At 35.5% G+C, this 27276-nt stretch overlaps 1 protein-coding gene across 4 annotated transcripts in view; it reads left to right on the top strand.

Annotated features, from left to right (window-relative positions):
• Positions 1 to 27276, top strand: part of LOC109113763 (kelch-like protein 29) — a 249645-nt gene that overhangs the window by 207144 nt on the left and 15225 nt on the right. For all 4 annotated transcript variants that reach the window (XM_042747377.1, XM_042747376.1, XM_042747379.1 and 1 more), the window contains 2 exons: positions 18447 to 18629; positions 18990 to 19170. In XM_042747377.1, the coding sequence (XP_042603311.1) occupies positions 18447 to 18629; positions 18990 to 19170 (364 nt within the window). The remainder of the gene's footprint in view (positions 1 to 18446; positions 18630 to 18989; positions 19171 to 27276) is intronic.

The following is a 27276-nucleotide window of genomic DNA, read 5'->3' on the forward strand; positions in this document are numbered from 1 at the left end:
ACTAGCATATTGGCTGTTTATTAGTACTTATAAAGTACATATTAATGATTTATTCTGCATGACCACATTTTAGATCCTTTATCCTACATTAGCTATAAATAAGCAGCCAATAAGAAGTTTATTAAGGCAACAGTTGTAATTAATAGTTAGGTAATAGTGAGAATTGGTCCCTAAACTAAAGTGTGACTGATTTTTTCCCCCAAAATTCAAGTTTTCATTTAGCTAAAAACCAAAGCTGAAATGACAGACATGCATTACATAATGAAGACAACAGGTTAAGTAGAAAAATAATGATGAGTATGAAATATATTGCATATATTTATCAAAAAGCTTCTCTCTAGAGGTTTTTTTTAGCTAATTATTGAGTTTATTAACTTTTCTGAGGTAAATGTTATGTTTACAAGCTATTTTATTGACTTTTTATACCGTTGTACTGTTTCTGTCAGCATACCTTTATGATTTTCATTCATCTCTATTTTTGTGCTATAACTAGTAGTAATGAAGTAAAGTTGATCTGTTCACATACTGCTTGAAATGAGGCAGCTAAAATGATTAAGAGCATCAAAACCACATTTATTGATTACATATTGTTATAAAATGAGACTTTATTTTAGATCAAAAGTAACAAAGCACAAAGCTTATTTAAAGTTTATTTTGATCATTGGATGGGAGGCGCGTTTCAAATAATGTTTAGTGATGTTTTGTTCAAGCAAAGATCAACAAATAAAGATTAAAAATGACAAATCAATATTGTCAACCTAGAATTAGCTTCCACAGAGCTGATATGTTTACCTGTTATAGTTTATCTATGTTGAGTGCATGCAGTAGACACTAAAAATAGCGTTAATTAAATGATTTCTATTTCATCCAAAATGGAAAATTCGCTTTTGGCCAAATATTTTCGAACGCTGGTGCATCACTATTTCCCACACAAGCCTTAACCCCTGTGAAGTATCAAAATCCTTTCTTTTTGAATCAAAAAATGGCAGATGTTCAGCATCTGTGTGGTTAATCTGATAGCTGTACATCTCAGTGTCTCTCTGACTGTATCTGAAGTCAATCTCAGGCTGCTGTAAAAATGCATCCAAACGAATTTATGGTTCAATAAGGCTGTCCTCATGCAGCACTGTGAATCACTCTCGCTCTCTCCTCGCGCAGCCGCTCCAGCCCCCATGATTCCCTTAGCGAGGCGTGAGCCTGTGAGTGAGCTGTACATTTATTTAATCTTGATATACTGTGGCTCTCTTTCTCTCGCCCCTGAGTTTTATTGATCTCTGCCCACTGCAGTATGAGAGCTGAATCCCTCCCCACTGGACCCAGATTAATCTCTCAGGAGCGATATCACGCACAAAACACAATATAATTACCATAAATATATATTATTGTTGCTGAAGCTACCTGAAACTGTAGTTTGCTAAGATGCTCATTAAATGAATAGAAAAGCATCAATTGAAACAATCCAATGAATGAATTTAGACATGTACCTTGAAATTACCATGCTATTTCTTGAAGCCTATGTGGGCAATATGAATATGGTTCTCTTTTATTACCATGTTGTGTGAGTGTCAAAACCATAACAAAAACGTTATATGGCATTAATGAATCAAACCATTAATGTACCTCGAAAGTACCGTACTATTTCCATTACATTCTATGTGAATACCCCATGTGGGCAAAATGAATATGGTACTATTTTATTACCAATATTTTTTGGTCTTTTCCTCATGCAATGCACACATATAGCTTAAGAAGGTTTGGAATATAGTCATATGGGCTTTTCTGATACTTTTAATAGCACTTTTTTACACTTCATAGGAGCATGACAGCCCATTACCACAATGAACTATTGTTTGGTAAATGGAAATATATGTGAAGATTCTTTAAATAAAGAATTTATTCTTATTCTTAAAGAAAAAATAACATAATAGCATACATGAGGATGATTAAATAACTTTTTGATAAACTATTCCTAAATATTTAGTTAAAATACCACAAAGGGACAATCTGGATTTATTTATTTTGTGTTGGATAATTTACATGAACTGTTCAAATGAATCAGTTCACTGAAGTGGGTTGAGTAGAATGAATCAAATCACAAGAATGAATCTGTTCTGTAGAGTGCATCGAATCTCTAAAATGAATTGCACTTCCCAAGTCTTAAATATTACTTCAAGCTTGTGTTTTATCACATTACACTTCTTGAAAAAGTAGTTTGTTACTGTAGACGCTGCTCTATTTTAAAAACTACTGAAAAGTGAAAGCTGTTTAGTAGCATGATCACTTTTAGTTAGTTCCTTCCCATCACTGATATTTGTTCTGGCATTAAAAGTGATTCTAATAGTTCTGAGTAAAGCTCGGAGATTTTTAACACGTCAGTCAAGCGGAATGGAAAGTCAGCCACACCAAAACATCACACAGCTCGTCTGATCCCAGCTGACTCCAGATACGCCGGAGTTCTTCTTAATAAACATCTTTAAATGCTTGGTAAATATGATGCATAGTTTCCAACCTTTAAGAACACCCTGTTTGTTTTTATTATTAAATGAGATATTAATGGAAATAAGCATCCTCTGCAGAGGAACAGATTGCTCTCGACTCTCGAGATTTTTCCTACTTGCTGGCCAGGACTCGGTGGCTCTTTTCAATAAAGCAAGGTTTAATTATTGTCTGAAAGGTATTACGAGCTGTGCATGGAAGTCATGCCACTCCGCAGAACTTATTTTCTGCATGAAGGAGTTAAAGTAATTGGTAAACAAATGTCATTTTACAATGCTGAGTGAGTTTTGTTTCTATGGTGTGACAGCAGATAAACAAACATGGTTTTGTGATTTCACCAGATTGTAGATTAACAGCAGATTTTACCAGTTTTAATCATTTTGAATTGTTTATGAAATTCACGAAAGAACATACTTGAATGTTTTGAGCTTTAATATGTAAATATAATACATTTAATATATAATTTTTGAGCATCTTTATTCACTAGCTAACAAAGTACTGTTATTACCATACATTTTTAGACTTGTACCTTGAAAATACCATGGTATTCTATGAAGTACCTTGAATGTAAATAAACACCCTGTAGGCAAACTAAATAGGGTATTTTTTTATCATATATACATACTATATATAGCTTTTATTTTTATATTTTGAGTTTAATTTAAATTTAAATTTACGTTTTAGTTTATTTAATATATTGGTTTTGTAAAATATTTTTATATAGATTTAATTAATTTTTATTGCAGGTTTTATTTTAGTCATTTTAGTTCTGTAACACACACACACACGCACACACACACACACACACACACATATATATATATATATATATATATATATATATATATATATATATAATTTTATTTTTTGTTGTTTGAAACTTTATTTAAAAGATTTTGATTTAAGATTTTTGTGAGATTTTCTACAGTTGAGCACAGTTGAGTTGAATTTTGAAAGTTTTTTATATTCATGCAATCAACTTTGTTGTTGTGTTTTGATAATATAATATATAATATTATTATTTAATATAGATGATATTTATTATTTTTTATTACAGCAAATTTGTCCTTTTGAGTGCCAACATTTCTTCCTCTTTTTCTTTCTTTCTTTTGTTGTTGATTTGGTTGACCTACTCTTCGTTTTTCTCCCTTTTTTTCATGGTACCACCTAGTTGTTTTTTCTGTAAGGCTGCGTGGACTCGTGTCCTCTGTGTTTCTTCCAACATCTGTGCCTCTGATTTGCTCACGAAGGATGGACTTGTCTCCTTTCGGAATTTTTTATTAAGTCTTTGATTGTTTGGCTGTGTACAGCACTCTTGAGTGAACTCGTGGCTGGCTTGACCATCTGGCGGGCCATCTGATGGAGGTTATGAAACACCACGTGAGGGCCTGTCACCTGTAGGACCTGTTTATGAAAAAGAGACGCGAAGAGAGAGAAAACTAGGGTAGAAGTCAAAGACGAAGGGAAGCATAAATAGCTTTTTTTTAGGGACAGAGATTGAGGAAGTGCTGCCAGGAGTTTGTAATTGCCGTGTGTGCGGCTGAATGCATTCGCTCTCCACCTGAGCTCGGCTGATAAGTCTCTTATGTATGAAAAGACACAGAAGAGGTTCTGTGATGTCACCCATGAAAGGTTCTTCACCAAGTATGCACTCGATCAGAGCATTCTGGTTTGCATTGGCCCGCGGCTCGTGCTCTCAGAGCTGCAGGTAAGTGCCAGCTGTCCTCAGACTGATGGGACTCACCTGGGCCCTTCTCTTCCCTCCGCTTCTGCCACACAGAAATCCTCCGAGCAAATCAGGGTGACGGCACACCTGGCTCACACCCAGTAACTGGTCTAGTTGGGCAATCCGTCCTAATTAAACTCACGACAGTCTCTTTTAGCAGTCTATGCTGGCAGCGAGGACTGCCGTCACACCTATAACTCAAATTATCATCAAATAACAAAGCGTTTGTTAATCTAGTTGGCCCACACTTGTAGCTGATTAGCGGCTGGTCTCGTGGGTAGGTCAGGTGAGTAATTAGGAACCATAAGGGACGATGACTGTGAAAGGTGACCCTGTTCTGCTTAACTCTGACCCTGAACATCATATGATGTTTGAACAGCTTTACTAAAGCGGGAGCTTAATGTTGTGGCCCTCCTTGAGAGAATTAATATGAGGAAATTGTTTTTTGAAGTGGCTCGTAAAAAATGACAATATTTACTCACTCTCATGTTGTTTTAAACCTGTATGGCATGCTTTCTTCAGTATAACACAAAAGAAGTTACTTTGGACCCCATTGACTTACATAATATGGAGAACAGTATTATTTTAGTTACTATACTATTAGTATAGTATATATTTATGTTTTCATTTAGCTTTTATTTTCATTTTCATTTTAGTTTGTTTTAGTATTTTTATTTTTTTGTATTTTTTAATTTTATTAGTTTTTTGTTTTTTAAATATTTCTATATAAGTTTAGTTTTATTTTTATTTCAGTTTTTAATTTAGTAATTTTAGTGCTTCAACTTATTTCAGTTCCAAGGCAACATTTCCAAGGCAATTTTGTTCCAGCTTGAACTTAAACTTTTATTTATTTAGCAGTATTGTGTCACCGAATGCTTTATATTTATTTATTTTTTATTTACTTATTTAACTTAAGTTAAATTTTTCATCTAATATTTGTATTTTATTTTTTTATTATCGCCAGTGATTTTGAATAGTGTTTTAGTTAACAATAACAACAGTGATGGAAAAGCAAGAACATCGACATTTTTAAAATGCCATTTGTTCAATAGTGAAGGAAAATGTATAAAATTATTACTTTTCTATGTAATCAGACTTCCAATTTTTATATTAGTGAGCAATAAAACTGGCATAAAATTGCAGACTTTAATGTCATATGTGTTGATGGAAGGACCTGAGCCATATCTAGAGACCAGAATTTCATAGAGACCTGAGAATCTTTTAAGAAACCAGCCAAAACTTTCAAGCAACCACATAGCAATTCTCTAAACCAGGGGTCGGCAACCGATGGCACGCAGAGGAATAGTTGCTGGCACGCAAGCAATAGAGAAAACTGCATACTGACGTACATTTTGAGGTAATAATTTATCATAGTCACACAGCCTGTTAGGAGCTATAAATACTTTTAAAGTGTGAGAATTAACTTGTGCTAGACTACAGATGTGCTGGCGACCGCTGCACATACTAGGCGCTTCAGATCAAAGCCTCAGCGGTCTAACAGCGCTCGTCAAATTGACTGAGATGGCCAATCAAACCAAAGTAGGCGGGGTTTACTGTTGACAGAAGCAGAGCGCGAAGCTTCAGTTTAACGTTAAGGAGAGCGAGGTAAGATGAAGCTGCAAATCATTTAATATCAGTCAACTTTAAACAATACGTTTACAATAAAAATGTTAAATGACCGACAGCTATATCCAGTGACGCAAACTACTTGAATTTTTTTTTTTCTCAAATATGGCCATTTTGAGAGCGAGAGAGAGAGATGTATAAATTGTCTGTGTCTGTCTCTCTCTACAAAAATATGAAGCCGAGTTTAGTTACTTAAAAACAACGATTTTACACCCCTCTTTGCTGAGAAATATAAGCAATTCAGCATCGATTAATAACAGTCGCGTGGCAGCGCTGACAACAAATTTATGAGCTTCTGAATGTTACTTTTTGGCAGCGTGATCTCAGATCTGTTTGCCAGTGGTGTGTGTGTGTGTGCGCTTACGCATCAATTAATGCAGCGTATTAATATAGAAAGGCGATTAAACTAAATGGTTTTAATGCATTGGCCTTGCCTCACACACATACAGTGATGTTCAGTACGGTCACATTGTATATCTGTTATTTAAGAAACCTTTGAAAAGTAAAAAAATTTTTTTTTTTAAATCTTCAGAAACTAAAAGCATTAAAACAAAAATAATACTATAGAATTCATTATGATCATGGGGAATATGTATATTAAAGAACTCAACAAAGCGTTAATGCATACTGTATAGGGGTGTGACGAGACACTTATCCCACGAGACTAGACGAGACTGGGTTCACGAGAACGAGACGAGATATTTAGACTTTTTTAAAGAAATCCTCAATGACTAAATATATAGGTAGTAAAAGTAAAAGTTGTCTTTTATTCAACTGAAAAACACAAAATGCAAAAAATGTAGAAGCATTTTGAAATCAACTTCTGTTAACTTCTGTAAACTTCTGTTATATATCTACATAATATATCTATTATATGCAGCAATAAACAACATGTAAACTAGAGCTGCATGATTCTGGATAAATTGAGAATCATGTTTCTTTAGATATATATAAATTAGTGTTTGAATTGAGATCGCGATCTTTATAAACGATTAATTGTGCAGCTCTAATGTAAACTGCAAAATGTTTTGCGATGATATCGTCACGTTCTCGCGAGACCAGCCGAATCTCGTGGGAAACATCGGATCGTACCACGAGATCTTGTCATATCCCTAATACTGTATAATACAAAATGCATTAAAAAAGAGGGGGGTGGGGGAGGTTGGCACAGTGGTTAACCAGAAAAATAAAAAATGGCACATCAGGCCGAAAAGGTTGCCGACCCCTGCTCTAAACTATACTATACTAATGCATACTGTATACTTTACATTTTCTGATGAATGTTTGCAGTCAGCACATTTTTAGGGATTATTTATGATTTCATAGGTTTTCGAAAACTCTCCTATTATTTACATTAAATGCAGTGCGAGTCGCTTTGGATGAAAGTGTCTATAAATGTCTCATTCCAAAGCTGTTTATATGCACATTCTCATTCACTAGGATGAGCAAAGCACTCTAACGGAGTTGGGATGCCATTTGTCCTGATAATTGGTCTTAGTCTTTTGATTTGCCCTTATAGTGATTCATGCGTTTTCTAGCTGTGGTGACCTATTGTAAACATGAAATGTAATTTATGTGAGGAAGATGTCCATATTAACTTCCAAAAGGTAATTAATCTACACAGAACTTAACCCAAACTCCAAAGCATAGCTATAAACATTCAAAAATCCTCTGGATTTAGTCAGATTCTGTTCACAGACAGTGCTGTTTACAGTATGTGCCTTATCACTGCATCAAGCCCGACATAAGTCTTGTTCTGAACAATAGTTTCACTCTATCACTTTATGTGGCTTCATAAAAGTCTGTATTGCAAGAGATGGTTTCGATACAAAGATTTACAGTGCATTTTATTTGTGTTTCCTGCTGAGTTAAGCTTGCTACAGTGCTTGTGCTGTGTGAAATAGGAATGCAGCAACCTGTTAATATGGATGGCAGAATAAATAAGCCGATTATGTGTGAAGTGTAAAACAGGGCTGAGAGTTTTAGCTTGGGTTTTACTCTTTTTGTGTCCAAAGATTAGACATTACAGAAGTCATTTTCAATCATTTACACTACCGTTTTTAAAGTTTGGGGGGGTGCGATGTTTTGTGTTTTTGAAAAAGTCGTTTATGTTCTCCAAGGCTGCAAAAATGCAGTAAAATATGAAATATTACAATTTAAAAGAACTGTTTTCTATTTTATATGTCATTTATTCCTATGATGCAAAGCTGAATTTTCAGCATCATTACTGCAGTGTCACATGATCCTTTAGAAATCATTCTAATATGCTGATTTGCTGCACAAGAAACGTTTCTTATTATTATTCATATTGAAAACAGTTGATTGAGATTTTTGTGGAAACGGTCATACTGTATTTTTTTTTTTTTTTTTACAGGATTCTTTGATGAATATATAATACAAAAGTATGTTTATTTGAAACAGAAATCTTTTGTAAACATTAAAAATGACTTTGTCACTTTTGATCAATTTAATGCCTCTTTGCTGAAATAAAATATTAATTTCTTACTGACCCCAAACTTTTGATTAGTGCTGTACATGCTTTGCAAACTGTTAAATGCGTTATTCAAGTCACAGTATGCAGGTGCAGGTTACCCTCCTGTCTGATCTTTTATTATTGTCGTCTGGTATCCCTGTCACTAAGTGAGATGCATTTCTGTCATCTGTGAGTGTGCTGTCATGTCATTTCTGTGCTGTACGTCTGCTGCTGTCGACTAATTAGCTCCCGTTTCAGAATCCGTCCTTCCTTTTGCCGGCCATTCACAAAGCTTTGACACTTTATTGAGGTCACCCCTTCAAAGTGCAACATTGAATCGGCTGCTGGCGTGCAGCAGAAGGAGTCAAAGGTATTGGATTGTGCTGATTTGACACTCAGCCCAGTCCTTTACAGACCACAAACTGCTTTTACCGACTCATTTCTCAAACTGCTTTTATCACCAAAGCAGCAGCTTGAAGGTGACGGAAGGGCGGTGTTTTGCAGTACGTCTGCGTTTGTTTAATTGATTTAATCGTGCCATGACTGGAGGGCCAACCTCATTGCTTTCTGCGTCTCACCTTCAGCACAGGGTCCAGTCGGTTTAATTAGTCTCTTTCTCTGATAGAGCGCAGAGTCTCTGTAGATGCCTGTGGATGTTACTGAAGTGAATTTGAAGAACTGTGCATGATCGTGAGGGACTTTCAGCCATTGTCAGTCCCGACCCCTCTCTGACTATTGCATCAAAATTGATGGTTTGTTCAATTGGCTGAATAATTGTTTGATATGCCAACTATAGATGGACCTCAAATTTAACAACATTTTTCCATTTAGAGCTGATTTGTGAACAGAACCCTTTGTGGAAAATCAGCTCCAGCAGTTTAAGAACTTGTACTGTTGGTAGAAAAGCTCCTGTTTGAGTTTGAACAGCATTTTGGTGTGAGTCAGGGTTGTACACACTGTTCAGAATTAAAGTGCAAATGCAATTTAAATTCCAATTCAGTTCTTGGATTTGATTTGAAGTCGAATTAAGGTTGCAAATAGGATGGAGAATGACAATTTAAATGTAAGGATGTAGAATTAAATTGTATTAAGTTTATATAATGTATGTATGTGACCAATTCAGGTATTTATTTTTCCTGTCATTCCAATTCAACTTCCAAGTGTGACAAATGAAATTTAAAATGAAATTCAGATTTGTGAATTGAAAGAGAGCCAGTTCTTCAATTTTGTGCATTTCTGGTTTGAATGTAACTGTAGCACAAATAAAAGGCAGAAAACGTTTGCTGTTTTACTGCAGTTAATCATCATTCCTGACCCCTCTGTGACTGTTGCATCAAAAATGGGGGTTTGTTCATTTTACAAACCACCATCATAATTGAATTTCCTGTTCACATGTCTTTTGTTGAATTAATCTGTCCTAGAGAATGGAAATGATAAATGTGTCAGCCCTAATCATAACATTTTGCTCGGTACGTTTCAGCTGTTGATTGCTTTTCCGTCGTCTACAGTAGCTGGATGAAATTTACATTTTGAAGTGGATGATTTTGCGGCTGTGTTTGGCTCAGTGGGCCTGCAGTGTTTTAAATTCCCTCGTCAGGAAATTTTTGTCAAACTTAATGCGGCCGTATTCGAGTATGACTAACATTTCTGGTTGATAAACTATTAAATAAGACACTGCTGTTAAGGGACGGATAGATAATGTATGCGGCAGTGCTCTACAGGGAGGAATTCTCTCTCCCAAGCACAAAGCTCACTCAGAATCATGTCTTACTTCCTGTCTGGGAGCTATTTCTCTTGTTGCAAAGGGCAGCAGCGTGCCGTTTGATTGCTGCTTGGGTCTGTTGTAAATGACAGCTCGCAGTGCAGTGCACTCTGAGTTTATGTGCAGATATTGTGCCTGGAGTTTGAGCTGCTCTTAGTCTCGGCTTCGGACAGCACGCCTGCAGACCGTAAATTTAACAGCGTTTTTCCATTTAGAGCTCATTTGTGAACAAGACCCATTGTGGAAAATCAGCTCTGGCAGTTTAAGAGGTTGTAATGTTGGAGGAAAAGTTCTTGTTTGAGCTTAAACAGCATTTTGGTGTTCACACTGTATGTGAGTCTGAGTTATGCGCCATTCAGAATTAAATTGCAGAATTTGCTGAATTTGAATTGAGGTAGTAAACAGTGCATAATTGCAATTCAAATTTATTATTATTATTTTAATTTATGATCTTATTATTATACTACATAATAAATTTCTATTTTTTTAATAACTGAATATTTGAAGCAAAGTCAGTTGTTGAATGCTGGATTCAGGTTTAAGGTTTATAGGCTTTACAGATGCTGCTGCATACGTTTTTACAAAGGCTGAGGGGGTGATGGCAAATTTTATTCCTTTCTTCTTCTTTCTTTTTTTTCCCTTTTTTTTGAATAACATAAGTTATTCAGTCACTCAATATTTCATAGAAATTGAAAAACAGTCCATTCGTTCAAATTTTCCTGTCATTCTAACTCAAATTCCAATATGTCTTTGACTTAAATTTGGCCAATTTTAAACAAATTCACACTCTTGAGTTGAAAGAGAGCCAATTCTTCAGCTCCGGTGTGAATGTTCCTGTTACACAGTTAAAAGAGGGAAAACATTTGCAGTTTTACTGCAATTAAATGAGTGAAAGTGGCTGTTGAAGGGGCACATCTTTCCCTTGGTACTTAAAAATGAGTCAGTTTTCAATAATTGATTTTTATATTATTTAATTTGGTCTCTCTAAATCCTTAAAGGGGTCATCAGATGCGACATCCACTTTTACAAGTTGTTTGAACATAAATGTGTGTTGGCAGTGTGTGTCCTCAACCACCCTATAATATATATAATTTAAAAAATCTTATTAAATAATTTCCCCTTTCTCAAATCAAGCTGATCTTAGATGACGTCACACAGACCAAGGCCGCTCCCAAGATAGTTGACTGACTCTAGTGTTTCAGCACAGTCTGAGTGAGCTGTCATCAGTCATTGTTTCACTGTCGGAGCAGATGTAGAATAGAATGGCTCCTAAGCGACTGAGGTGCTTTGTTTGTTGAATGTCATCGTGAACATAGCAGTCGTCATTTACTCCCAACATCTAAGCCGCTGAAGACGCAGTGGATTACATTTGTTTTTGAAGGGAATGTGCCCCCTGATCTGCCTAAATGCATTTATGTTCGTGCAAATCATTCGTGGTCCAGCTTCACAAACAGAAGAAGTGATTGTAGGGTTTTTGATGAATCTTTGCAAATCGCCTTTCCTAATAATGTGCTAGTTAGCAAGTTTCATGATGAATGCAGCTAAAGTTTACAGTCTCTCAGAGAGTGGTTCGGAAGAGAGGGGCGGGGTCAGCAGAGCTCATTTGCATTTAAAGCAACATGCGACAAAATGGCTTGCTGTAAACAGTTTTTGACAGGGTAAAAAGGGTGTTGTTTTACACTACCATTTGAACCAAACTATGTAACATACTTTTCATTAAGACCCTAAAGAATCATATCAACTTGTGGAAAATGGGCATCCGATGACCCCTTTAAATGATTGGTTAAAATTCTCTGTCTGATTCATATGCACAAGAAAATAAGTATTTCTCAAAATGGCACTCTGGCTGGATTGGCTGGCTTTATGCAAGCAGGTTATATGAGTCCACTGAGAATTAAAGTCATGTTTATGGTAATATGTTAAGTTCCCTGGCTCCCAGGTGCTTTGCATTTGTTTCCCAGACTGTTACAATGAGGGATTTTGATTTGCCAGGTTGGCAAGGCTTGTGGCATCAAATCTTTGAAAGACAGTCAAGTGGTTTTTGAGGCACTTACTGTAGTAGTAGCCTTGAGCGCACCTGTAGATTATGCTCACTCTCAGTGTTATAATCTATTTCAGATGTACCCTTACCCAGATTTACACCTTTACTCATGTAAATGTCACATGAAAGAAGCAAACCATTCTTGGTTCATTTTTCCTTTATACTTTATACTGTATGAAGATTGGACGACCCCATTACTGTCCAAGTGGCTGGTTACTGGCCAGAATATGCTGCAATTGACTATTCACAGAACTCTGCCTGAATGGAATAGTTCACCCAAATTTCTTTTATCATTTACTCTCCTTCGTGTCATTTCAAACCTGTATGACTTAATTTGTTATCCCTATCCCTATAAAGCATGACTTACCAGTCCAACCATAGCAACTGGTGTCATTGGCCATTTCTTAGAGACACTGACACTGGTATATTTTTTTAATCCATATATAATTTTTTGTTTTATGTTTTTTTATGGAAATTATAAAAAATATGGTAAAATATTGTTGCCAAATATTAGATTCATTTATTTACTTAACCTTTCCATGTGTTTTTAATCCATTTATAATTGATTAGATGAAATGTAATGGAAATTGTCAGTAAAATTATCAGTAAAACATTTATGCCAAAAGTTTGATTGATTGATTGATTGTTTTACCTGTTTGCTTGATATTAATCTGGATTAAACAATATGTCAGAACGTCAGTTTTGTGTGTGTGTGTGTGTGTATCAGTATTGTATCAACATAAATCAACATTATATATAAAATTTATTTATATTGTAAAAAAAAAAAAAAAAAATTGAAATTTTTTATATAATATAAATAAATTTGTACCACCATGAGCACACTTTACTGTAAATCCCGTTGGTAAAGGAAATCTTTTTTTTTTTTTTACAATGTATACACTTTGCAACCGTAACCAAAGGGGCGGAGCTTATCAAAGGGCCAATATTAGTGCCAGGGTACATGAGACTAAACTACTGCAGCACCTGAGCTTGAAACAGTGGGTTGGATTGCCCAGTAAATGCATGATATTCAATAAAAGCTGAGGAGGAGTGAGAGATCGCAAGGTTACGGACAGCTTTAAAGGGCATTTTATTCCATGCATTACTGTTATGTGAGCAAAATGATTTTCATTTCATCCCCAACTATATCATCATCATCATCATTCCCAGAAAATGTACTTCCAAGGTAGAGCACTTAATTACTTCTTCAGGCCTGACTTATCCTCTCCTTTCATTTGCGAGGCTTTTGACTCGCTCCGGCGGGACTGGATTGAAGGGCAGTGAAATGGCAGGGGTAAAAGCCCACACATACAAAGTTCAGACGGTCAGGGACGCCCGCACCCGCAGCGTCACCTGCCCGCCACATCTTTCTGACAAGCGGGTTCAAAGCTGCAATTTATCTCTGCCCACGCCCGCAACCGTCGGAGAGTCTCGGAGGAGAGAGAGAACTTCCTCTCCTCTGGACTCAAAGACCTCTTCCACATTCAGCTTTTAATGGTAGGGAAGAGCAGGACGAGGGCAATTAGATGGAAACCAAGCCCGGTCCCAGCTGGGGGATCCAAGGTCTTGTTCCAAGCCAAGGTGGGGGCTGTTTAGAGCAGGTTTTGGTTTCCTCCCACTGTGAAGGAGAGATTGAGCTCAGGAGGAGAGAAAAAGAGACAGTTATTTACCGTTGTTCCCAACTCTGGATGTTATCATTATCGCTCTTTAGCTCAGTGGGGGATGAGAGCTACCTGGCCGCCCTGACGTCCCGTCTGGCAAACCCTTATTTACCGATGGCAGCCGCTGAGTCAATGCTATAGATAGGACACATTAAGGGGAAGTGAGGCGGAAGAGACAGGTGTGATTGTCTTGTGGGAGGTTGTGTGCACCGAGCGAGGAGAAGCTCACCTGTCATAGGTGTGGATCGCTGCTCAATGCATCAACAGAAAGCGGGCAAAGAGGAAAGGTAGATGTGGGAAGCGCTTGCCCCGCCCACGTCCAGCTTGATTGACAGGTGCTGGCTGAACTCCTACTGGTCCACTTCCTGTTTACTTCTGTTTTTGTTTACTTTTCTATGACGGAACTTGCTTTAGGCTGTTTGAATGGAGGTAACTCGATTAAAATCAGCACATCTCATTAAGGAATGAAACGTTGCTTCAGCAGCACTTTTGAAGGCTGAAAAAGGTCACCTGCTGCTCGAACAGACTCAAATCTCACAGGAAATAAGAAATGGCTGTGGTTGCCCTTTAGGGGTTACAGTGAAATGAATCTACTCACTGTGACAGTAACTGGAGTGATAGACCTGCCATATATTTTTTCACATTTCAGTTCATTATAAGGTATTCACAGAGAAATTTATCGTCAGGAATACACCACCAGTCAACAGTTTGGACACATCCACTCATTCTTTATTATTACTATTTACTAATATTATGAAACAACATGCTTGGAAGTATGAAAATTATATAATAAATCAAAATAATAAATCAAAACAATCATTCAGCTTCTTAAAATAATAATAAAAAAGGAAACACTATTGAAAGACTTTAAATGTTTGCTGAGCACTTGTAGGTTTTCCTTCACTGGTTGAACTCATCCATTAAAAATAAAAATCTAAATTATATAAAATCTCAATTTAAATTAAATTATTATAAAAATAATAATGTGTGTGTGTGTGTGTGTGTGTGTGTGTGTGTGTGTGTGTGTGTGTGTGTGTATATATATATACACCCACACACCCACACCCACACACACACACACACACATAAATAATATACAAATAAGCACAAAATTTTGCATATATATATATATAAAAAAAAAAAAATAAAAAAACAAACACATACATATATATATACATATATATATATGTGCATCTCAATAAATTAGAATATATATATTTTTTTATATTTTATAGTTTTATATATATATATTTTTTAATAGATTATTCTTACTTTTTATATACAGGTTGTACAGGCAAATCTGTATTTGTCTTAAAGTCTAATATTACACATTATTGCAAAATCATGAGCAAATCATATAATTTCAGCAAGGGTGTACTTTAGACTAATTCCTAACTTTACTAACTTTTAAAATTCCTAGTTGTGTCTGTAGGATTCCTTGCAGTTCCTTATTTGTTCCCTTTTTCACACTATTTGTAAAATGTATTTTGCAAAGGCATGAATGTAAATTAGCTTTGTACAGTTATACTCCATTGTTAAAAATAGGATACGGTATTTATTTGTTTTGATTTGACAAAATACAGACGGTAAAGAAGGGACGTTTCACTTCATTTGCACATGTTCTGTCTGCTCTACCTGCTTGCCTAAAGGATGCTGAATGCTTCATTTCCACCAGATCAGGCAGCATATGGTTCAGCAGCAGTCTGGCCCTTCCTCATGTCTCAGTTAAGACAATCCCCTTCACAGTGTATTTTTTCCTCTCGATTTTGCTATTTTTCTCTCTGTTCCACTCCAGTTGTGTTTTTACCTGCCCTGGAGAGAATAGCCAAGATTTAGAAAGAGAGAGAGAGAGAAATGGAGAAGGAGAAAAAGATGACAATATTGTAAAAGAAGGATGCTGGAGCAGAGAGAAGCCCATGGATCAGGCAGGCGGCTGTTGTCAGGGGAGCACAGGGGAAGTATTGATTCGGAAAGATGAGCCAGCGGTTAAAAGAAGCTCAAGGATGTCTTCACGTCGCTCTCTCACTTTCCTGCGCTCTCTCGCCGCCTTTCTTCCTGCACCTTAAACAAAGCCGGTCTCTGCGAGGCGATTTGATGACAAGCCCTGCACCGGTGTAGACATGATGCAGGAAGTCTGAGCGCTCGAACCCTTACACACACAACAATAGGCTTTCTAAGTGTAAACCTGGATAGAATTACACCGGATGATGCTGGGATTTTTTCTTTTTCTTTCTGCGGGAACATTTAGTCCTTGTGAGATGCTTGTTAGGCGATTGCCTACTGATCCAGTGCAGAGCCCCCAAGTCTCTATGGCCACGTACAAAATACGGGTTTAAGGATTGACAACTGCATTTAAATATGCATTTCTTTCCCAAAGAACCAAAGCCTATTTATGTTTGGCAGTTTTAACTAAACCACCATTGACAAAGCTATTGTGTTTGGTTTATGTTTGGAAGGCTGTTTCACAGAGCGCACTCTTGAAGGGTTGCCATGTCCACTTATTATAAGTGACACTTATAAAATGTCTTTGGGCTTGATCCAGTTTATGGGCTTGTTCTTGTTTATTTTTCTAGCAAGATCTGGCAACGCTAAAGAATCAAAATATACCTTCTGATTTCTTGCACCACACAAACAGAATAGGCACAACTCTGATATGCGTTTAAATGTACATCATAAACAGTGCTGGGTAGATTACTTACAAACTGTAGTCCATTACTGATTCCAGATTACATGCAAAAATTTTAGTTATTTTATTTTATTACCCTTTATTTTACCAGGTGATGTCCCATTGAGATATTCAAATCTCTTTTACAAGGTATCATACACACGCCGTAGAATTTCTGCAGATGCGGTTGTCGCTTCCTGAATTTTTTCTGGAGTCAATTTGGTTGTAAAACCTTCTTTCAATGCAAGTCTGTGAGGCTTTTTGCCTTTTAGTTATCAACTTCATGATTTGTGGCATCATTTACAAAACAAAGTTTGAGTATAAAACCTGTAGCATAGTGATTTTTGCCTCCATTAATAAACAGTTCTAGTAATATAATTCTTTAGCATAACTGTACAATGTTTATGCTTGCATGCAATGGTGGACACAGGTGTGCATATATTGGCTCATCCGATCAGATTTTGATCGGTGTGTGTGTTAGAACTGAATTTGTTATTACAAATGCTAAACACTCATATTTCATCTGAGTACTTTGCAAAAATGAGAGTAGCAGAACAGAGGATCACGGATGAGTGCGCAGGTGCCCATGATGCATTTCATGTAGTGTCGAAGCCAATGTGCCCAGGGCTGTAAGACTCTTGAGGGCATGCAGCCAAACAGATGGTTATGAGTTTAGTTAAGCTCTGATAATTCACTTACACTCTTCATTGGACACACATGCACAGACAGACACTTCATGTGGGATGTTGGGTAACCTGGATACCAGTTTTTATATAATATATTTGGTGCTGTTTTTTAATATTAATTTCATTAATATTACATATACTGCCATTCAAAGGTTTGGGGTCAGAAAGTTGTTAAATGTTTTTAAAGGAAGTTTATAATGCTCACCAAGGCTGCATTTATTTGATCAGAAATGCATTAAAACAGTAATATTGTGAAATTAATTATTAAAATTTTCTGTTTGAATGTATTTTAAAATGTATTAATTAATAATAATCTGGCAACCTGCATGTGCGTCAAGTCTGAGGAGGAGGGGCAGGGTGAAAAAAAACCCTCTCCAATATTTAGAATTTGGACTGCAATACCTAGTTCAGCCACTCTGTGTCAATTCTGCATACAGCAGCTTTAATAGTTTTGTGGATTTTAAATATTTTGGCAGGATTCTTTGATGAATACAAAGAAATGGAAATCTTTTGTAACAAAGCGAAAGCCTTTTCTGTCACTTTTGATCAATTTAATGTGTCCTATAAAGTAAATTCTAAAGTATTATTTTCTTACTTTCTTATCTTACTGACGCTACACTTTTAAACAATATTATTTTCTTAATATTTTGGCACCAAGATATTTTCCTTTTTTTCAATGCGTAGAAAACAAAGAAAAACAAAGTCAGTTTGTAATATGTTTAACTATTTGATTTATGCTACATTTCCTATCAGTTTTATTATTTTCATTACGCGATTATTATTATTTATGATACGTTAAATGTCTACTGTGCAGTTAGCTTTAGAAATACACATAAGTATTTTAGAAAACGTATGAAATTTTATTTCCCACAGATTTAATTTTTGTTTTCAGCATAAAGCTGAAATATAATTCATTATATTAATTTGTTTTTCATTATATTTTATCTAGTCTTTATATCTTATTCAATTTTGTATTTCAAGTAAATCATTTATCTGTTATAATGATGTCTAGATATTTCTTACTTGAAAACATAAACAAAAAATAAAAAACATTTCTCTTCTTCCAGTGTGCCTTCATTTATTTTTGTAGTGCAGCTCTCTGGGTTTTAGATTCTCACATAAGATAGCTGCAATGTGAAACGGCGTGGAGGAGCAGCAATCTTCTTTGGGGGTCCCTGCAGTCCATCAATCCGCCATGAAGAATAACTGCACTCCCAGCCTTTGTCAGGCTCTCTATTTCAACACATCGTCACGGCCACCACTGGAGCCATCAAGTCCTCATATATTTGTATCCTCCGTCTAACCCGCAGGTGTAGCAGAGGTGATCGTGTTGGTGGGAGGAAGGCAGGCGATCGGTATGAACCAGCGCTCTCTGACGGCCGTCACCTGCTTCAATCCACAGAACAGCAAATGGTATCCTCTAGCCAGCCTCCCATTCTACGACCGCGAATTCTTCAGCGTCATCTCCGCCGGGGACAATATTTACCTGTCAGGTACGTCAGATTTTGGAGGGAAGGCCATTTATCAACAGAACAGACTCTGCGGTCACTTCTCAGACCATTTTTGCAATGATCTGATGAAGGATCACCAATGCGGTTACATTAATCTGCATCCACCGACCCGTAATATCAAAACATCTATTGGTCTCCCTGCCAGATAAATGCAACAAATGCTTTATCAAGGTCATGTTTCCGTCCAGCTTATTTTGGTACTTTCTGAGGTCGTATTACAAGTGTTGGTGTCCGTGCTGCATCGGTAAACAGTTGTAAATTTATTCCCAGATTTTTTCAGAGCATTTTCAACATTGACATTGTGCAATGTCAAGGCGTGATGGTGCGTGGTCTTGTTTCCAGGTGGTACGGAGTCAGGGGTGACAGTGGCAGATGTGTGGTGCTACATGTCACTTCTGGACAACTGGAACCTGGTGTCCCGGATGACCGTCTCTCGCTGCAGGCACAACAGCTTGGTGTACGATGGGAAACTCTACACTATCGGAGGACTCGGGGTGGCTGGAAACCTGGAGCATGTGGAAAGGTAATTTGTCCTGCAGTTAACTAGCTCCGGGGAAAATGAATGCACAGATGCATTGTGATGGTTTTTCAGATGATTCATATTGCACATTTACAGTCAGAGCTGGAGGAGAATCGGGTATTCTTAGAAACTAGCAGCATTATTTTAGTAGCATTGAGTTTTTGTTAATATTTTGAATTAGATTTTGAGTTTCCATTTGAATTTTAGTTACGTTTTAGTGATTCTGTAGTGTTTTGTTGTGTAGTGTATTTTTTTGTCATTTTTAGTAGTTTTTTGTTTGGTGAAAACAAAATTATATTTATATATGAATGGGACATTTTGCATTGGCAAATAGCTGAAAAAATAAAATTATCTCATTTCAGTGAATCATTATTTTATTTCAAGTAATGAAAATGTTATTTTATGGTTCTAGTTAGTTAACAATAATAAACCTGGTAATAAACGAGTATCTGAACGTTCATAAAATACTATTATATTTATTTTTTAATGTTTTTAAATACATTTCATTCAGTATTTTCTGTTTTAATTGTAGCTTTAGTATGTTTTAGTAATTTTGTTGTGTTTTTGTAATTTTTAGTTATTTTTGTTTTGTGTCTATATAGCTTTTTTAAATTAAGTTTTAGTTATTTTTAGAAATGTTGGTTTGCCAACTAAATTAAAAATATATATATATTTTAGAATTTTTAGTAAGCTTTCATGAATTCTGTACAATACTAATTACTAAATACTATAAAATACTCCATACAGTACTATTTTTCGTTGATATTCTGTTGAGATTTTATTTTTTATATTTTATTTTATTTTTTATTTTAGTTAAAGTTTTAGTAATTTTTTTGTGTTTTTGTCTTTTTTATTAGTTATTGTTTGGTATTGTTTTAGTTATAGTTTTAGTTTTTAGTTTGTTGATTTAGATTTAGCTGTTGTAATACTTAACCTAAATGAAACCGAGTTGCTTGAAAGTGTTGCTTTGGCAACTAACTGAAATAAAATGTTATATTTTATTATACTTATATTCATGTTTATTTTATTTCAAGTGATATATATTTAAATATATTTAATAATAATAATAATAACAACAACAACCACAACAGCAACCCTGGATGCTAGCAAGTATCTAAGCTTCCATACTTTGTAAAGATTAAGATGGATCAATAAACCTGTTGCATGTTTTAGTGCAACTCTGATTTTTTTTTTTTTTTTTTTTTTTTTGTGAAAATGATGCAATGAGAATTGCTTCTTAATTGCATTTTACTTTCATAAATGAAATCATCTGAATCAAGTGGTACATAAAATTCCCATTCCTGCTTGTTAACATCCGATATCATCCATAATAAACGCAACATTCAAGTCATCCTCAAAAATGAAAAATTAACGTGATTTGCATTGTAAGTTATTTTGGGTGGGGGAAAAAGTATTTCTTTCTCTCTCTCTTTTAACTTCTTGACAAACACATGAAGCTTTTTAGGGCTAAATCACCATAATGAAGAGCAAAGGATTAACATTAGATGTTTAACTGATGTTTTATCTGTATGTTTTATCATTCTAGTGCTGTTACAGAATCAAATAATCCTCCTTATGAACCAGCTAAATGATTTGTTTTTTCCAGCAAGCTTTCGTGCTATTCCTCATTAGCAGTACACAAAATGCGTACAAAATCAATTGTGCTGTCAACATTATAATTACAGCTTATGATCAATATCAGTTAACTTCCACAGTGATTCTTTAATTAACACTCGGAAATTCTGTTTAAGAAAAGTTACTTTCTAATTATAACTTATTTATATAGTTATTTCTATATTTATATTGACATTTATATTACTGAATTATGTGTGTGTGTGTGTGTGTATATATATAGACACACACACACATATATACATATACATATATATGTATAAAAACCTAAAAAGTTATTTTCTTTCAAGCTGTCTTGCTATTCCTGATTATCATTACACACAATGTGTACAAAATCAATTGCTCTGTCTACATTCATAATTACAGCTAATGATCAATATCAATTTGCTTCCACAATGATTGCTTAAATAACTTCATAGTGCTGTATGCATGCACTGAGCTCCTGAATATGATCTTTCTGTCATGAGTTGAGCACAGCAAAACCAAGATAACAAACTGGCTATGTGAAGCACTGCAGTATGGGAAATATATGTGTACAAGGGTCTCTTTCTCTGCTCATATCTCCTCATGTGAGTGTGTTTAACCTCTCGGAGTGAGACTGTGGAACGGTCTGATGCTCCAATTGCGGGCGGCACGAGGGGGCAAGATTAAACGGGGCAATCAAAAAAACATTATGGCTGGTATTAAAGGAGCCCATGTGCCACAGCTCATTACTGTTTTGAAAGGAGCTCAGGAGTCCCTATCAGCGTACGAGTCTGTCAAAACCAGCCTATAATTTGATATTTCTCTTTAATGTCCATCATATTATGAGGCAGCGACTTTCCCCCTGACACCTTTGCTTTTAATAACCCAACACTTCAGATAAAGGTTTCCTTCCCTGCTAGAAATGAGCTGCATATGATCATGTTATATGGATTAGTTTATGTATAAAGCCCTGAAGCGTGCCGGACATGCATGTATGCATGCTGAGTTTAGCTGTTAAGTATCCTTCACCCAGTGCTTCAGTCTGTATGTGTTGTATGTGAAAACGATATCGTAACTCAACTCCTCACCATTATATTCTCATTATTGTGAGTTTAGCTGAGCGACTGCATGCTGTACCTCAGCGTTCAGTAGCGCCACAGGGATAAACACTTACTTTTGCAAGCATATAGCATGCTGTTTGAGTTTTAACAACCTCAACACCTTGAATATTTGATTTGAGTTTGTATCCCGGGCTTTGCGAGTGGGTTATGTTGTAGGGTGTGTACTGTACATGAGTGAATGCTAGGATTTGATCATCAGAGACGAATGAACACTCTTCCCCCGTCATGAAGTCATTTACAGTGTGTTGGCACTGAACTAACACTGAGATGTGGATGAGTTGATGTTTAAAAGAGATGCTGTGCTGTTTGATTAATGTGATGAAGGCTGTTTATCATAAAATACTCAGAAGTGTGTGTACTGTAAGATGTTTTGATATAGGGCTGCAATAACTAATCGATAAAATTGATAATCAACTGTAATAATGATCAGCAACCAATTTTATTATCGATTAGTTGAGTACTTGAACTGTGCATGAGGAATGTCCATCAGCGATAGCACTTTAAAATATTTAATACAGTAATTACATTCTGAATGTCGCAGTTAATTATCACTATCACTGTTAATCATCAGTACATTACTGATGCTGTCATTGATGACAACTAACAGTAAAACGTTTTAGAATTTATATATTAATATTTACTGTAGATTAAATTGAAATGTATATATTAATATTTTGGTTATATATTTAAACTGATATCTATATTTATGTTAAATTAGAATTAATAATTTATTATGCAGATTTAATGCATAACTTTGTTTGAATGAAAAACTAAAGTTAGAATATATATATATATATATATATAAAGTAATAAATTAAGTAATATTTTATTTGATATTTAAACAAATATAATTAAAAAAATTAAGTTAAAATGTATACATTAATGTCATTATTGTTAAGTGTATATATTTATTAATTATTATATATTTAAATAGATAACATGATTTTAATTAGAATAATAATTTATAATAAAAAATTTTAATAAATTATTACTTTACATGTAAATATAAAATGAAATTTTTTAATGTATTAATGTTAAATATATAATTCAAGTTGGAAATTATTAATATCATATTAATTTAAAATGTATGTATTAATGTAAAATCATTTTAAATGTATTAATAGTTTTAAACATTAATATATAAATTCAAACTTGAATTTTGTGTAATTTGTTTATTAAATATAAATTAAATGTAAAATTGAAAAATTGGAATTAATTAATTAATGCTTTATTATTAAAATTCTTTTTTCATTGATATTGATAATTGTACTAATGTTTATCAATGTAATTTATATTTTATTATATAAATATTTTTTTAATTTTAATTATATATGAATGATTTAATTGTAATTAATTATATTATATTGATATATAAAATGAAGACTGCAACTTTATGACCTAGCATATATATATATTCTGTGGCCTGCATGAACCATCTCCAGTCTGGACACACCACTGAACATTGCATTACTGAGACAAATTTGTCCATATGCCATGTTTCAAGTCCATCTTTGATGAAAAATTTAGCTTACAAAGTCTAGTTCCATCTTTCTTGCCCTCCTTCGATCTCTAACCTGCCTTGTTTGTCTTATGGTACATTCATGGTACGTTTTCATGCGCTGAGCCATGAAATCATTTTCGCTCAGAAGCATGTCTTCAGTAAGGCCTCTCTCACGCCGACTGTTCTGCCACCCAGCATGAGCGCATCGGGCGGCTTCTGTCCCAGGATCACGCTACTGGCTATGTTGTTGCCATGAAACAGTGTTTGGATTTAATTTCTGCTTTTTGTTTGTGTGCAGGCAAACTGTTAAGTGCAGTTGATTGTTATTTCAAAACAAATAAAAGCAATGCCCCCCCCCCCCCCCCAACCCCTAAACTCCATTTTGAGTTTAATGAGCTCATATAGATAATACAGCCAAATAGCTCTGGAATATTTTATATAATTGCTGAGTTCATTCAGATAATGAAAGCAACAACATAGAGCATTCGAGCGGAGATCGGTGCATAAAACATAACCTCACATGCTCTGTGCTGCTGTTTCTAACACTATTAAAATCAAACTCTGCTTCTTGATTCCCTGGGTCGTTTGTGCAGCTGAGGCTATGCATTATTACATGGTTTGTGTTGTTTAATATGCCCTCGTGGTTCTTTTTAATTCATGGAAATTAGATGAAATCTCCTATAGATAAAGAACCATTCATATTAAAATAACACATGCATAAATAACTAAATAAAAAAAAAAAATGATTGTAAGTATTTCAAGTTTAAATTGATGTGAATACTTCAGTTACTCTAACTGCTCTCCATTTTTCTTTAGCCTTTTAGCCTTCACTAGCTCATTTAAATGGTCCTGAAGTGTGATAAATGAATTTTTAAAGCGCAATTATTTCTTGTAGTTTCTAAATTAATATGAGGTCATTAAACTGCATTTATAATGATTATAAAATGATTAGCAAAACTGTGTAGTAGTTTTAAATGGAGTATGACTTGTCATAACACAGGATATGTCAACTTTATACTATACTGTACAGTATGGCCAACAAAACAATATTAATAATTGTTATCATAATATACTTATAAATTTATATAAAAATACATATATATTTAAAATCATAAATAAATATATATTTATGTATTTGTTTGTGTAAAATTATATATATGCACATTTTATTTGTTTAAAGGATTTGGGGCAGTTTAACTGCAAAATAAGAACACGAGTTTTTGCAAAGTGTATATACAGTAGTGCACGTAGTAAAATGTACTTTGTTGTTATGTTGAGAGAGACACTTCACTGGTAGTCCCATGACAGATATACATTGAGGCTGTACTCCATTAGACATCATCACAGGTGTGACAAATGAATGGATGGCCGGTTAACCGGGTGCCTTACGGCCCCATCCCACACCGGCTGGCCTCAGAAAAGCTTTATGCTCCGAGATGTGAGATCCCCCCCGAGGGTCCATTCACTTCCAGTCTGCCCCGGCTGATGCTCAGCGTCCCTCCACAGAAACGCTTTGACAGTAATCCTGTTCCTTTTGTCCTGTAACCTGAAGAAACTGTCAGGCCCTTTAGTGCACCCTACTGAGCTCACACTCACAGTCTAAGCTTAGAAACACTTTATTCCACACAAATGGATGCACACTGGACTTAAAGCACATTTTGAACCCTTTTAGTATTGCAATTTAAACTAAATGAAAGTGGGAAGTATTGCATTTTTCAGTTAGTGGTTGTAGTTTTTCTTGTAGTTAAAGATAATACGCCTATTTTTGTTTTTGTATTTGTATCTAAAATAAAACTAAATATTAATAAGTAAAGGTTTGGAAAGTTTTTTCCCCTTAATAAATGAAATCATCATTTTAAAACTGCATTTTGTATTAACTTGCATTATCTTTGTGTAATATTAAAATTAGTTTGATGATCTGAATCTTTTAAGTATGACAAATATGCAAAAAAAACAAAAAAAAACAAAGGGGCAAAAACCATTTCATGGCACTGTATACATACATACATACATACATACATATATATATATATATATATATATATATAGTATATATATATATATTTTTTTTATTAAGTTATAGTTTTAGTAAAATTTCAGTATCATATACTATACAGGTCTATAGTATATATTAGTATATATTTTTTTTCTTTTGGTTATAATTTTGTTTTTAACTTGTTATAGTTTTTAGCTTTAAGTTTAGTTTAGTTTTTAGTGCATATATATATATATATATATATATATATATATATATATATATAATTTTTTTAACTCTTTTCCCACCCATTTTCTTATAGTATCTGCTCATTTATTATCAGAGTTATGATCAGTGTGTGTGAGGGGCATGTTCTGCAGCGGGACCGCGGGTTCTTGGCCTGTAGTGTGGGCTGTGTTCCCTCACACCCCGCTGTGATAATCCAGCACACGGTGGGATTAAGAATCTTCAGAGCGCCATCACCCGCTGCGCCCGCTCCCCTTCCTCCAGCTCACTCTGCCCCGTCCCCTGCCTCTCGTTCCTTCTGCTGGTGTGGAAAATGAGTATGAAGAGGAGCCAAAACCTCCCTAAACCCCTTCTCTAATTACAAACCTCTCCGCTCCCGTTCTCCCGGCTCCTCAGCCCCGGCTCCATACGCGTGACCGCGGGCAGCGTTCGATCGCCAACCTCCTGGAGTGAAGCGCTCGGCGGGGCGGCTCGCTCCCTCTGACTCAGTTCGCTGAGCTCGTGGCCAGAAAAAGCTTCTTCCATCTTCTCAGAAAGGGGCATATTTAGTCCTGGTGGGTATCTAATGAGAGGAATCTGGGCCTCTCATGCGATATGCTTTCGTTGCATCCCAAAAGAGGAACTTGTAAGTTTCTCAAAGCATTGAATTACATTTCAATTACATTGAAAAACAGTTTTTGAAAATCATAATGCAGCTGATATCATCATAACATATTGTCATATTGTCGCTGATTCTGAATGAAGTTGGAGGCTTGTTTAAATCATGGCTCTGACAACAGCAAAAACATTGAACCCGTTTGTTGACTTTGTGGTCAAAGTTTCTTTCCACGCAGATAATAAGCAGCAGGTATTGCACGTAGACACACAAACTCAGAATATACCCAGTTTTTGCTGGAGGAATTTGTTGGCGAAGAATTTTGTGGTGCTTGTGAAACTTCTTTAATAAGACATGTTTCCATCAACCTCACAAACTCAGGCAAATCCAGCAACTCTATTTTATCGAAGCAGAACTGCCTGTTCACCTCTAAACAAACTTGCATTAAACTTTCATCAGTGCACAGTTCAGACTGAACACAGAAAGACCAACCTCTTGAGTCTGACAGCGGAGCAAATTCTAATATTTGGCCATGCCTGAGGTTAGTAGGAAGTTTTTAGCTTTTGCCCCAGTAAAATTGCAAGGTTTAATTAATGAAAACAAGACACAAAACAGGTATCATGCTCCCGAATGAGGCCCTGAATATTCACTGAGCCCGGATCAGCCGTCACTTCTCCAGTCATGTGTGCTGTGACAGCGATATATTTCGGCTGCACCCAAGGAGGGTATTAGGTTGGTGGAAGTAATGGATGTCTGAGCGAGACTGTGTACCATCAGCCAGATAAATGACTGGCTGATGGTTTGGGAGATTTCCAAGTTGCACCGGCAGGCAACTCATTTCTCTTGTTCCTTCCTGCTTTCCCTCTGCCCCTCCAGCTGTGGAAAGCCGAGGGTTTGCTGACGGAAGATACGGCTCGTGCTGGAGAAACAGGGACGGAGACAACAGGATGATGAACGGAGCCATGGGAAAGATTAGGAATATCCAGAATTTTCCACTAGGAGATATGCGGGTTATGATATCACGAAATATTTTTTGCGCTGTTTTTCTAAGTAAATGGATAGTTTGTGTGGCGTA

This window comes from Cyprinus carpio, chromosome B20 (assembly GCF_018340385.1).
Source record: "Cyprinus carpio isolate SPL01 chromosome B20, ASM1834038v1, whole genome shotgun sequence".
NCBI lineage: Eukaryota > Metazoa > Chordata > Actinopteri > Cypriniformes > Cyprinidae > Cyprinus > Cyprinus carpio.